General features: G+C 61.4%; 1 protein-coding gene across 3 annotated transcripts in view; it reads right to left on the reverse strand.

The window, feature by feature from the left end:
- Positions 1-14,435, reverse strand: part of IKZF4 (IKAROS family zinc finger 4) — a 33,722-nt gene that overhangs the window by 7,669 nt on the left and 11,618 nt on the right. For 2 of the 3 annotated variants that reach the window (XM_037370825.1, XM_037370824.1), the window contains 3 exons: positions 12,757-12,861; positions 6,722-6,982; positions 5,250-5,417 (listed from right to left, as the gene is read on the reverse strand). In XM_037370825.1, coding sequence (XP_037226722.1) covers positions 5,250-5,417; positions 6,722-6,982; positions 12,757-12,861 — 534 coding nt within the window. Of the gene's footprint in view, positions 1-5,249; positions 5,418-6,721; positions 6,983-7,095; positions 7,517-12,756; positions 12,862-14,435 lie in introns of those variants that run through there. The other variant, XM_037370826.1, reaches the window with a different exon arrangement.

Here is a 14,435-nt window from a genome sequence, read left to right on the forward strand (position 1 = left end):
AGGGGGGGGGAAGCCAAGCCCCCCCCCCGGCAGGACAACCGCTGGGCTTTCGCCTGTGAAATCCACATGAAACGCAGGTTTTTTTCTTAGTAATTAGCTCCCATAAAGACTAATTTTTTTGTTTGATATGTTGTGATGGCTTGTCCCATTTCTGTGGCTCCTGATTGAAGGACTGGAGGCGATGCTTTCCGTGCCGGGGCGACGTCAGCGCGGTGGGGGCTCGGAGAGGGCGAACAGGCACAGCCCCGGGGGAGGGAAACTTGGCCAAAGAGTCCAGTAACAATCCTGCCCGGATGGTTTGGGGTCCCCCGAAGTGTGTTAATGAGGGGAAAGCCCCCAGGAGCAGGGTCTCGGCTCCAGAGACCCCGGAGCTGCAGCACATGCCCCTGGGCTGGGGTCTGCACGCCCGCCTGCACGGAGCAGTGAGCCAGCGTTCCCGGAATGGGGCTCGGCCATGTGGTACCCAAAATCCCAGCACAGATGGGACGGGGAGGGCTTCAAGAAAGCAAAAACCTGAGACCTTCCTAACGGGATTCTGCTTTGGATGCAACAAAGATGACTTTTTTCCAAAAATCCAGGAGCCATCCAGCTAAAGAACACCTGTCCCCTGCCCAAAAGCTGTTTTTTTCAAAATTCCAGGAGCCATTCAGCTCAAAAGCACCCGTCCACTGCCCAAAAACTGCTTTTTTCCAAAAATCCAGGAGCCATCCAGCTAAAGAACACCCATCCCCTGCCCAAAAGCCATTTTTTCCAAAAATCCAGAAGCCATCTGGCTAAAGAGCACCTTTCCCCTGCCCAAAAGCCATTTTTTTCCAAAAATCCAGGAGCCAGCCAGCTAAAGAACACCCGTCCCCTGCCCAAAAGCCATTTTTTCCAAAAATCCAGGAGCCATCTGGCTAAAGAGCACCCTTCCCCTGCCCAAAAGCCGGTTTTTTTCAAAAATCCAGAAGCTGTCCAGCTAAAAACCACCCATCCCCTTCCCAAAAGCCATTTTTTCCAAAAATCCAGGAGCCATCCAGCTCAAGAGCACCCGTCCTCTGCCCAAAAGCCATTTTTTTTTCCAAAAATCCAGGAGCCATCCGGCTAAAGAACACCCGTCCCCTGCCCAAAAGCCATTTTTTCCAAAATTCCAGGAGCCATCCAGCTAAAGAGTACCTGTCCCTTCCCCAAAAACATTTTTTTCCAAAAATCCAGGAGCCATCCAGCTCAAGAGTATACATCCCCTGCCTAAAAGCCGGCGCTGATGGTCCCCCGGCAGGTGGTGGCCAGTGGCACCCTGGAAGGGGCAAGTTCAGCTGGTGGCAGATGATGCCGAAGCGCGGTGACTCCTCTGCGGTGCTGGCCAAGATGGAGCGTGGATTGGTGCGGCCGAGCTCGGAAGAGTTGGGGGTGCACAGGAGGAAGATGGATGACGCTGGTGGCTCCAGACCCAGGTTGATGCTGGTGGCTCCAGACCCAGGTTGATGCTGGTGGCTCCAGACCCAGGTTGATGCTGGTGGCTCCAGACCCAGGATGACGCTGGTGGCTCCAGAGCCAGGATGACGCTGGTGGCTCCAGAGCCAGGATGACGCTGGTGGCTCCAGACCCAGGATGACGCTGGTGGCTCCAGACCCAGGATGACGCTGGTGGCTCCAGACCCAGGATGACGCTGGTGGCTCCAGAGCCAGGATGACGCTGGTGGCTCCAGACCCAGGATGACGCTGGTGGCTCCAGACCCAGGGTGACGCTGGCGGCTCCAGACCCAGGGTGACGCTGGCGGCTCCAGACCCAGGGTGACGCTGGCGGCTCCAGACCCAGGGTGACGCTGGCGGCTCCAGACCCAGGGTGACGCTGGCGGCTCCAGACCCAGGGTGACGCTGGCGGCTCCAGACCCAGGGTGACGCTGGCGGCTCCAGACCCAGGGTGACGCTGGCGGCTCCAGACCCAGGGTGACGCTGGCGGCTCCAGAGCCAGGGTGACGCTGGCGGCTCCAGAGCCAGGGTGACGCTGGCGGCTCCAGAGCCAGGATGACGCTGGCGGCTCCAGAGCCAGGATGACGCTGGCGGCTCCAGAGCCAGGATGACGCTGGCGGCTCCAGAGCCAGGATGACGCTGGCGGCTCCAGAGCCAGGGTGACGCTGGCGGCTCCAGAGCCAGGGTGACGCTGGCGGCTCCAGAGCCAGGGTGACGCTGGCGGCTCCAGAGCCAGGGTGACGCTGGCGGCTCCAGAGCCAGGGTGACGCTGGCGGCTCCAGAGCCAGGGTGACGCTGGCGGCTCCAGAGCCAGGGTGACGCTGGCGGCTCCAGAGCCAGGGTGACGCTGGCGGCTCCAGAGCCAGGGTGACGCTGGCGGCTCCAGACCCAGGGTGACGCTGGCGGCTCCAGAGCCAGGGTGACGCTGGCGGCTCCAGAGCCAGGGTGACGCTGGCGGCTCCAGAGCCAGGGTGACGCTGGCGGCTCCAGAGCCAGGGTGACGCTGGCGGCTCCAGACCCAGGGTGACGCTGGCGGCTCCAGACCCAGGGTGACGCTGGCGGCTCCAGACCCAGGGTGACGCTGGCGGCTCCAGACCCAGGGTGACGCTGGCGGCTCCAGACCCAGGGTGACGCTGGCGGCTCCAGACCCAGGGTGACGCTGGCGGCTCCAGACCCAGGGTGACGCTGGCGGCTCCAGACCCAGGGTGACGCTGGTGGCTCCAGACCCAGGTTGATGCTGGTGGCTCCAGACCCAGGATGATGCTGGTGGCTCCAGACCCAGGATGACGCTGGTGGCTCCAGACCCAGGATGACGCTGGTGGCTCCAGACCCAGGATGATGCTGGTGGCTCCAGACCCAGGATGATGCTGGTGGCTCCAGACCCAGGGTGACGCTGGCGGCTCCAGACCCAGGATGACGCTGGCGGCTCCAGACCCAGGTTGATGCTGGCGGCTCCAGAGCCAGGATGACGCTGGCGGCTCCAGACCCAGGATGACGCTGGTGGCTCCAGACCCAGGATGACGCTGGCGGCTCCAGACCCAGGATGACGCTGGTGGCTCCAGACCCAGGGTGACGTTGGTGGCCCCAGAGCCAGGATGACGCTGGCGGCTCCAGACCCAGGATGACGCTGGCGGCTCCAGACCCAGGTTGATGCTGGTGGCTCCAGAGCCAGGTTGATGCTGGCGGCTCCAGACCCAGGATGACGCTGGCGGCTCCAGACCCAGGGTGACGTTGGTGGCTCCAGAGCCAGGATGACGCTGGTGGCTCCAGAGCCAGGGTGACGCTGGCGGCTCCAGAGCCAGGGTGACGCTGGTGGCTCCAGACTGAAGGACTCCTCGGGAGAGCTGGAGGCCTCCAGGCAGAGCAGTCATGACTCCGAGCAGCCGCGACTCCGAGCAGCTGCCGCGGCGCGTCGGTGCTTCACGGGGAGCCCAGTTGTCACCATCTTCCTCGCCCTCCGCGCGGGGCGGGAGGAGATGCACACACTCGGTGCTCCCCGAAGTTCATGCCGTGAAGGTTTTTGCTTCCAACTGCTGCCGTGTCACTACCCCCTCCGGCGGAGACGAGGGACAAGCAGGAGGAAAGGATTTCTTCGGCGATTCTCCCTGTTAACCGGCCAAGAAACGCCACCCGCTCCCACAGTCCGGCCAGGCTGGAGAACCAGCCAAGCCACCCAAACAATTTTTTCGCGGCGGAGCAGCTCCGTCCCCAAGCAGTGGAGACATCCTGAGACAAACCGTGATGGAAAAACTCCTGCAGCCCCCCCCCCCAACCCTGCGCAGGGCCCAGCAGCCCCAATTCCAGGCTCTGGGGGGGGTCAAACCACCCGGATTCCCCTCTGGCATCTCCAGGAACATCTCAGATGGACACGTGGGAGGAGATACACTTCCCAAAACCAGGAAAGCAGGAAGAAACCTGGAGCATCGCATCCTCTGATGGAAAAGGGTAGAAAATGAAGGAAAATTGAGGGGCTTGGGGTAGGGGGCTCGGGGGGAGCGGGTTCCTGGGCTCCGGGGTCAGGCTGAGATGCCACCAGACCCACCAGGGGACTTGGAAGGTCACAGCCACAAGGTGCTCAAAACCACTGGCACGAACTTCAAAAGCCATCGCGGCGGCACCGCAACGCGCCGGGGAGGCAAATCAAAGGCAAAGGATGGCAAAGCGGGGGGCGGGGGTGGGGGTGGGGGGGGTGGGCATAGGGCTGTGGCCCCCCGGGGAGCTGTGACGTCACGGAAGCGGAGGGTGAAACCCCCACCCCAAATGTCCTATGTCCAAGGGACGATGTGAAAAGCAACGCGGAAACCGAAGCCCTTGGCGCGCGGTGTCCCCGGGACGGGTGCACGCAGGGTGGGACTTATATCGCCTCGATAAAATCGATTAAATATTGATTTTGATAAGGAAGAGACGCGGTAAGTCCCGGGGATGCGGTGGCACGAAGCCCCGCGGGCAGCGCTCCGGCCAGCGGAGTTCCCGGGGCACAAACCAGGCGCGGAGCCGCCAGGGGATCCAGCGGTGATCGGTTGGGAGCTGGAGGTCGGCGCTTTTGGAAGCTGAGATCACATCCCTGGATTTTACCATCCAGGGTGGATTCCCTCCCTGGCTTTGCCCACCCCGGGTGGATTCCCTCCCTGGCTTTGCCCATCCAGGATGGATTCCCTCCTGGCTTTGCCCATCCAGGGTGGATTCCCTCCCGGCTTTGCCCACCTCGAGTGGATTCCCTCCCGGCTTTGCCCATCCAGGGTGGATTCCCTCCCTGGCTTTGCCCATCCAGGGTGGATTCCCTCCCTGGCTTTGCCCATCCAGGATGGATTCCCTCCTGGCTTTGCCCATCCAGGATGGATTCCCTCCCTGGCTTTGCCCATCCAGGATGGATTCCCTCCCTGGATTTGCCCACCCAGGGTGGATTCCATCCTTGGATTTGCCCACCCGGGGTGGATTCCATCCTTGGCTTTGCCCATCCAGGATGGATTCCCTCCCTGGATTTGCCCACCCAGGGTGGACTCCATCCTTGGATTTGCCCACCCGGGGTGGATTCCATCCTTGGCTTTGCCCATCCAGGGTGGATTCCCTCCCTGGATTTGCCCACCCAGGGTGGATTCCATCCTTGGATTTGCCCATCCGGGGTGGATTCCCTCCTGGCTTTGCCCACCTGGGGTGGATTCCCTCCCGGCTTTGCCCACCTGGGGTGGATTCCCTCCCTGGCTTTGCCCACCCCGGTGGATTCCCTCCCTGGCTTTGCCCACCCGGGTGGATTCCCTCCCAGCTTTGCCCACCCGGGTGGATCGCCGCGGTACCCACCGGAGTGCGTGCGCAGGTGGCCGGTGAGCGCGTCCCTCCTGCGGCAGGCGTAGTTGCAGAAGGGGCACTTGAAGGGCTTCTCGCCCGAGTGCAGCTTGATGTGCCGCAGCAGGTTGCCCTTCTGGGTGAAGGAGGCTCCGCACTGGTTGCAGTGGAACGGTCGTTCTCCTGGAAAACCCGAGCGGCCACTGAAACGCCGCGAAAAAGCAGCTGCCGGGTCGGCAGAGGAACCGCGACGGCCCCGGCGATCGCAGGTGCAGCAGGTTGAGAGGGAAAGCTCCAGGTTTACTACCAGACGTAGGGCTCTAGAGGTGACCCCCAGGTTTACTCCAAACATAGTGCTCTGGATGTGACCCCCAGGTTTACTCCAAACATAGTGCTCTGGATGTGACCCCCAGGTTTACTATGAGACGTAGGGCTCTGGAGGTGACCCCCAGGTTTACTACTAGATGTAGGGCTTTGGAGGTGACCTCTGGGTTTACTACTAGACATAGAGCTCTGGAGGTGACCCCCAGGTGTACTATTGACGTAGTGCTCTGGATGTGACTCCCAGGTTTACTACCAGACGTAGGGCTCTAGAGGTGACCCCAGGTTTACTACGAGACGTAGGGCTCTGGAGGTGACCCCAGGTTTACTACCAGATGTAGGGCTCTAGAGGTGACCCCCAGGTTTACTACCAGATGTAGGGCTCTGGAGGTGACCCCAGGCTTACTACCAGATGTAGGGATCTAGAGGTGACCCCCAAATTTACTACCAGATGTAGAGCTCTGGAGGTGACCCCCAAATTTACTACCAGATGTAGGGCTCTGGAGGTGACCCCAGGTTTACTACCAGATGTAGGGATCTAGAGGTGACCCCCAAATTTACTACCAGATGTAGAGCTCTGGAGGTGACCCCCAAATTTACTACCAGATGTAGGGCTTTGGAGGTGACCCCGAGGTTTACTACCAGATGTAGAGCTCTGGAGGTGACCCCTGGGTTTACTACCAGATGTAGGGCTCTGGATGTGACCCCCCGGTTTACTACTGACATAGTGTTCTGGACATGATCCCCAGGTTTACTACCAAACACAGCACTCTGTACGTGACCCCCAGGTTTACTACCAGACGTAGGGCTTTGGAGGTGACCCCCAGGTTTACTACCAGACGTAGGGCTTTGGAGGTGACCCCCAGGTTTACTACCAGACGTAGGGCTCTGGATGTGACCCCCACCCTGGGGAGCGACCGACCTGCTGCAGGAGGCTGGACAGTGACCAGGACAGACCGTCCACATGTACCATCCTGCGCCTTCCCTCCGCAGCCCCTTCTGCCTGCGCCCCCGGGGTGAGCAGCTGGGACCCCGCACCCACCTCCCACGGCACCGGTGCCTATGGGCCAGCACCCACTCGCCACCCAGCTTCGGAAATTTCCTTCCCTCCCAGAAATTCGCATCCCACCCCCGGCAGCACCGCTGGCCCCAGGGCCGCCGCTCACCGGTGTGGCTGCGCTTGTGCACCATCAGCACGTTGGGGCCGATGCACACCATCCCGCAGATGTCGCATTTCAGCTTGCCGTTGGGCAACCGAATGCCCCCGGGGGAGTGCGGCTCCTGGCCCGTCCCATCGCAGTAGCCCAACGGTTCGGAAAGCGAGTCCTCCACGATCACGCTGTCCTCCTTCTCCAGCAGCCGGTCATCCTGGGAGAGCAGCCGGCTGGCTTCCTCATCGCTGTACATCTCCACCTTGATCGAGTTCGCTGCCGGGAGGCAGAAGGGAGAAGAAACAGTCAGCGGAGATAAAAAAAAAAACCAAAAAAACCCAAACCAACTCTTCAAGAAGTTGGGAGAGCGCTGCTTAGGCGAGACTTACTCCTAGAAGAAAGACCGTGAGGCGTTAAGTGATCTGCTCGCAATGAACGGGCATCATCTTATCTCCTTGACTCAAGGAGGGAGATCCAACAGGGATCTGGTGAGGCTGGGGGCCGGGCGGCTTGTCCGCACCCCCAGGATCGCTGCTCTGCCTCCTGCCCTGCACGGTGGCCCAGTGCAGAAGGTGTTTAGTCCCCTGGATCCAAAGCAGAGGGTGAAAGAGAAGCCACTCGTGCTTGTGAAGCGCAGCAGGGGAGGCAGAACGCCCGGTTGTGATGCTGACCCAGAGAGGGCTCCACGTCCACCGGCACAAAGAGCCCAACTGGAGCCTCTCAGCCGGCTGGTGGATCTTGGTGGACCACGGGAGCCACGACGTCACCCAAGTTTTCACCTCTGCTACAAGACCTGGGATCCACCAGGTATCTAAAAGCAGAAAAACCCCAGGGAAGAGGCCATGGACACCACACACCCCCACCAGGCATGCTGCCACCCCGGTGTGGCCGGGCTCCTGCCCCTTATTGTGGCGAAGGAGGGGCTGACCACGCAGGCAGCCCTGGGATGGCGTTTGGCCACGGAAAACCCCAAGGAAGTTTGTGTGAAACTCGGGAAGTGGATGCGAGTGATGCCAGGGACTTGGGGAGGTCCCAGAGCCGAGGGCTGGGGACCACCGGGATCGGCCGCCCCATGACGGTTCTGGCCAGGACCGGAGCAGAGAGCGGGCAGGAGCCGGAGGAGCCGCACTGGTGAAGCCCCCTGAAGCCGGCTGGTGGCAGGGGGTGGCAGGAGGGTCTCCCCGGCGCAGGGTGGGCGCTGTGCCGCAGTAAAACCCCCCAGGTTCCCCTCCCCGCTGCTCCCTTTCCTTCCTCCTGCAGCATCAGGAGCGGGTGGCTGGCGAAGGGATGCGCCAGCCCTGACCTACATTCCCGGCTGCTCTAATGATCTGTGGAATGCCACAAATCAAACACTCCCCGAGACGACGGCGACCGCTCTGCTCCGGCTGCTGCCAGCGAGCTGCAGCCCTGCGGGGAAACCTCTCCCTCTCCTCCCTCCACTACCTTCCGCTGAGCTTGTCCACCCGGATCCTGCATGCTCCCTCCCTCCGCCGAGTGTCCGAGTGGTCACCCCACCTCGCGCCGCCAGCTGCACCCTCCGCTCGATGGAGAATCGAGGCTGGGACACCCTCGGCCGGGGTGAAAAGTCACCCGTTTGGAAAGTCGGTCTTGAAATAATCCAGTTGGAAAGTTTCCTCCCACTTTAAACCATTACCAGCAGCCAGGGGTGAGAGGGAATCCCCTGGGGATGCTCTCCAGCCGGGGACAGCACCTGCTACCTGCTCTGGAGGAAGGTGATGGTGGAGTAGAGGGCGATGGTGGAGTAGAGGGCGATGGTGGAGCAGAGGGCGATGGTGGAGTAGAGGGCGATGGTGGAGCAGAGGGCGATGGTGGAGCAGAGGGCGATGGTGGAGCAGAGGGCGACGGTGGAGCAGAGGGCGACGGTGGAGCAGAGGGCGACGGTGGAGCAGAGGGCGACGGTGGAGTAGAGGGCGACGGTGGAGTAGAGGGCGACGGTGGAGTAGAGGGCAATGGTGGAGTAGAGGGCGACGGTGGAGTAGAAGGCGACGGTGGAGTAGAAGGCGACGGTGGAGTAAAATCGAATCCAGGTCACCCACATGGCAGCACAGCGAGGCCAAGGGCTTAAAGCAAATATTTACAGAATCCCTTCCAATATCAGATTCTTATTTTTTCCATTTAAAGCAGGAGGCTCTTCCCAATCCCTTAAGAGGGGAACTGTGGGGGCTGGAGGAACCGAACTTTAGAGATACACAAAGGAGACTCTGCTGCTGCCCGGCGGGTGGGAGATGGTGGATCCAAGGGAGACAGACGTGAGAAGGGAGCGGGCTGAGCGCCGCCACACAGATCCCAGCAGCTCCCAGATCTGCCGCTGACTTGAGCCCGGGGGGCTCGTTCAGCTCCTTGTGAAAGCACCAATGCTCACCCCCATCCGGGGATGCCGACGGCCACGGCGCACCGGCCGAGGGCATTCCAGAAAATCCGTGGTAACGGCCCCGGGACCAAAGCATCCGGAGGATTTGACCTTTAAAAGCTTGGGGGGGCTTTAAGGGGGGGGGGGGGCGGGGAGGAGGGGGGCTCTGAACTTTCCCATCAGCCGAGGAAGGGCCGATCCTTCCCGACGGGCGAGCGGGGAGGCTTTGGGGCGCTTACCGGGCAAGGAGGACGCCAGAGAGAGGAGATGGTGGCAGCAAGAGTCCCAGCCCCGGGGAGGCCGGTGCCTCCCGCTCCCCCGGGAAGGGCGGACACGGGGCCCCCCCAAAAAGCCAGGCCTGGGGAGGAACCTCCTCTTCCTCGCCGCCTCCGACACGGGCGCCGGCGCTTGCCCGGAGCCAGGTACCGCTCTGCGAGCGGGGATTAACCCGGAGCAGCAGCATGGAAGTGATTCATCCCAAACTGCGTGAGGTTTTATTGCCGGGTGAAGAGCCCAGGAATTCTGGCTCTCACCCGGCTCCATCCCTTCCCGGCGGACAATGCCGCCTTCCCAGCGAGGCTCCAGGCGATGTGAACGGCGCGGCCACCCAGCCTTGGCAAACGCAGCCGCTTCCCGGCTGTGTGCCGAGCCTGCGGCCAAAGCCACCGCTGCCTGCAGACCGGGAGGGCACTCCGAACATGCCGGGGGGCGGGGGGGACACACAGAACTTGATTCAACATCTTGGCCCCGGGGGGAGGAACACAGAACTTGATTTAACATCTTGGCCGGTGCCACCACGCTCCCCTGGGAGCATCCAGGAGATTTCCAGCTCCTTGTGGGAAGCCAGAAGCTCCTCTCGGTCTGCCTGGATGGGTTGTTTGCTGCACTTTTGATTTTCTGGTTGGGTTTTTTTCTCTTTTTTTTTTTTTTTTTTTTTTTTTCTCCTCTCCCACTCCCCTAGGACTTTTTTTTTTTTTTTTTTTTTCCTGGGCATAGAAGGGAGGCCAACTATTGTTCTGTAATTCCCTTTTCAGAACCAACGCAGCGCCTGGTCTCGCCGGAGCGAAGTCTCTGCTGGCAGAACAGGTTATATAATATTCTTGCTCCTCTGGGGCACGACGCTCGCTGGATGAACCAGCTGTGAAGTCAAGTCAGATCAGAAGCAATACCATCACTTGCATCCCGCCGGTAAAGGGGAAGGGATCGCGATTGTCCTTTCGCTCAGCCCACGTGCTCGATGCCTTTCGCTTCTGATCGAGCGAAAAAGCTGCGGTACCTCTCAGAGCTGTCCTCTGCCAAAAAGCCCGAGGTTTCATTTCTTTGCAGAGCTTCTAAGCGTTTTCATTGGGCAAATGTAAAATAAATAGCAAGTAATCAAAGGAGGAAAAAAAAAAAAAAATGCCGACAGAGCTAATTCATAACCTTACCGCTTCTGAAAGCGGCGTGGTTGGGAGTTATTTTATCCCGGTTCAGAAAGAGCAACCTTCAAACGCCAGGACCTACCCCGAGGTGCCCCAGCCACCGCGGGTAAATTACAGGGGGGTTACTCCGCTACGGAAAAGCCGTACGTGATGGCGCGCTGGGAGCGAGGGAAGGGCAGAGCCGCGCCGGCCGTTTCGGTGCCGGTTGAGTCAATCCGGTAGAGGCGGCCCAACCGCCGGCGCCTGAACACTGAGAGCGCAACTCAGAGCGGGACTTGCCAACTTAGCTCGTACAACGGCACGTACAGCCCTCGGAAAGGTGACTGCTGCCCCGAGAAGGCTGCGACATAAACAGCGCCGCTGCAAGCGAGCCTGTACCGGCCGTGCTCAGCTCATCCAGAGCCGTGCCGAGCTCATCCAGAGCCGTGCTCAGCTCATCCAGAGCCGTGCCCAGCCCATCCAGAGCCATGCCCAGCCCATCCAGGGCCGTGCCAAGGTCAGCCAGGGCCATATCGAGCTCAACCAGAGCTGTGCCGAGGTCATCCAGGGCCGTGCTGAGCTCATCCAGGGGCACGCCGAGCTCATCCAGGACCATACTGAGGTCATCCAGGGCCATGCCCAGCTCATTCAGGGCCACAAGATCATCCAGGACCATACTGAGGTCATCCAGGGCCATGCCCAGCTCATTCAGGGCCACAAGGTCATCCAGGGCCCTACCAAACTCAACCAGAGCCGTGCCGAGCCCATCCAGGGCCATGCCCAGTTCATCCAGGGCTGTGTTGAGCTCATCCAGAGCCATGCCGAGCTCTTCCAGGGCCATACTGAGCTCATCCAGGGCATGCCAAGCTCATCCAGAGCCATACCGAGCTCATGCAGGACCATACCCAGGTCATCTGGGGCCATCCTGGGCTCACCCAGGGCATGGTGAGCTCATGCAGGACCATGCCGAGGTCATCCAGGGCCATGCCAAAGTCAGCCAGGGCCATGCCAAGCTCAGCCAGGACCATATCGAGCCCATCCAAGGCATGCCGAGCTCAGCCAGGGCCATGCCAAGGTCATCCAGGACCATACTGAGCTCATCCAGGCCATGCCGAGCCCATCCAGGGCCGTGCCCAGCTCATCCAGGGCCATACTGGGCTCATCTCGGGCCATACTGGGCTCATCCCGGGCCGTGCCATTCCTCAGCACGAGGGAAGCCCCACATCCCTCATCACTCACCGCAGCGAGCGATGGGAGCAGATGGCACACCAGGACGAGGGACAGACTGCGACCGCTCGGAAATCAGACCTGTTTTGCTGGGGGAGGTTCTTAACTATACCCTAAAAAAGCAGTTTTGTTCATTTTTAAATTAAAAAGCGAAGAATCCCATCAGTAGGCAGGGAAGGGGCTGGAATGTTTCAGGTTACGGACACAAGATTCCCCACACTGGTCCCATTTCTGGATCCCTGTCAGGTGCCACCCGTCAGCTCCGGGCAAGACCCCTGGGGACACGCACCCGCTCCATGAGGTGACAAGGAATGGCAGGAGCTTCCCAAGGAGCAACCATGCAGCCTCCCCGGCTCATTTCTTGGAGGGGGGGGAAGAGCCAGAAAGGACAGCGAGACGTGATGGCAAAACTGGTGGCTGAACACAGCAGCACAGGGTGGCCAGGGGTGGGCGAAGGCTGGGAGCTGGCGGTGCCTTTCGTCATCCCGCGGCGTTCCCAGTGCATCCCAACATGCCCATGGGCTCTCCCAATCTACCTCAGCCACACAAATAACTTCCCAAGAGGCTCATTCACGTCAAGGCCACCGCGGACCCCCACCTGCCCAGGGTACCGCACGAGAAGAAGCAGCGTGGCTTCTCCTTCCCCCCACGGCCATCTAGAGGGATATAAAAAATAACTTATTCCGAAGCGACCGATGGCTCCGTGGCCCCTCCGGAGCTGCGGTCGTTAGCAGTCTGGAACATGCAGCTGCCTTGAAAGTCAAGGTGAAAACCACCACCACCACAAGGAACGACCCTGAGTCCTCGGCATCGCCGCGGCCGATTGGAAAAATCCGGGGTTCAGCCACAAGCGGTACCCAGGATCAGTCCCTGGGCTGCTGCTCCACGTGAAGACCAAAGGAGGGTTTTATCTTCTTGGGTTGGCAAAGAAAGAATCAGCCTCAGGAGAGAAATGTGTCACAGCGGGAAGTCAACATCTCTGTCACGTCTGATTTGGGGACACCACCGGCAGAACCCGGCGCGGCTTTTCCCAGCGCAGGCGGCATACTCACCACTGAGAGAGCGGCTCGGGGAGGAGTGCTGGCTGTTGGGGGTGCTCACCGTGGGTCCCACGATGGCCGAGCTGAACTCCTTCTCCAGGGAGGAATCCCCACTACCTGTGGGAGGAGGGAAACACAAGTGAGCAACGCCTGAATTGGGGCTGGGGGCTCCCGCCGCCTTCACCCCACCAAACCCTCTTCCCAGCGCCGCTGCGTCGGGAAGGGGCTTCGGGACACGGCTTTCACTGTCTGCCACGCACACCGGTGGCACCGCAGGAGCTCGCTGCTTGCCGGACCACGGTCCTCCAGCTGTGACCTCCTCGGACACCAGCAGCCCCCAGCCAGCGCCGTGCCGCCGGCAGCGCAAGCTCTGCTCCCCTCGCTGGCTCGCGAGAAGGTGGCAGAAGGGGCGAGGGGTCGGCACGCCACGCTGGGGGGGCTCTGCGGGTGCTCCCACCAGCACCACAGCGCTGTGCCAGCTGAGGGGGGGGGGGGGGGGGCAGACCACCCCTCACCCACGAGCATCAGTCCCCCACCTAAGGGAGCTGTGCCCCCCGCTGTGCTGCCCAGGCGAGCGGGTCCCTTCCCCGGGCACGGGGGTCCCCCTCCCCGGCAGCCCGTGCCGGAGGGACCATTCCCAAGCAGATCCTCACACCCCGGGGGAGCCGAGCCCACCCCAGACGGACCCTTCCAGCCCCTGGAGACAGGCCTTGCCCGTTCACACTGGAAAGCGAACCCAGCAATACAGCTGCCTACCCCATCGCACCCGCGCGCAGGGCTAGACTCATTTTTTCCCCTTCGGGGGCTAGCAGGTTTCTGTTCCGGCGAGACCTGCCGGCTGTCAGCGTGCCGAAAACCCCTGGCCCCCCACCAGCTCCCCCCCCCCCCCCCAAAAAAAAAAAAAAAAACCCGCCCGCGAGCCGGGCAGCGGCTGCTCCTCGGCGATGCTGTGGGGACGGTGGAGTTTCATGATGGAAAGTGCAGAAGCTCGGCGAAGGCCATCAGCGCAGCTGGGAATGTTATTTCTAAATGTTTGCAGCTGGAGAAACTCCCGTCTCAGCGCTCCCCGAGCCCAGTTCATCCCATTGTCTGGTGACTACTGGGACGCTGAGCTCACCAGCCTCGCGGAGCATGGGAATCGGTGGTGGTAACTGCCCTCGGTGAGACAGCATCTTCTCAATCGCTGCTCCACCGGGACGCCCCAGCACCATCCTCACCCTTCCCAGCTCCCTGTGGCAGCTTTCCTCCCGGGGGGCACAGCGGGACAGGCTCGGAGGACCCTTCCCTCTCCCCTCCCCACGCTTCGGCCGGCGAGCTGCTGCCAGCCAGAGTCACGCCAAGCCGACAGGCGCTGCCAGCCACGGCACAAGAGGTTAATGAGAAGGTTGAGTAACGAGCCCGGAGCCCTCTGGGGGCTGGGGGCACATCCTGAGGCCGAGAACAGACACTGGGTGGGCTGAGAGCGACCCCCTCGAAGGGTCTCGGTACATCACGAGCGGCGTCCTGAGCCTCCCTGGCTCATATTCATCTCCACGGTCATCTTGGGGGGGCGGGGGGGGGGAGGGGGGGGCGGTGTCAGGCTTTTCCTTCCCTCTCCTCCCTGCCAGCACAGGGGGGGTCAGACACCTATCAATCACCCTCCAGAATCGGGCCCCCTGCACCCCTTCTCCTCCGCACGCAGCGAGCAAGCA

The sequence above is a fragment of the Falco rusticolus genome, chromosome 19 (assembly GCF_015220075.1).
Source record: "Falco rusticolus isolate bFalRus1 chromosome 19, bFalRus1.pri, whole genome shotgun sequence".
In the NCBI taxonomy this organism is placed as follows: domain Eukaryota; kingdom Metazoa; phylum Chordata; class Aves; order Falconiformes; family Falconidae; genus Falco; species Falco rusticolus.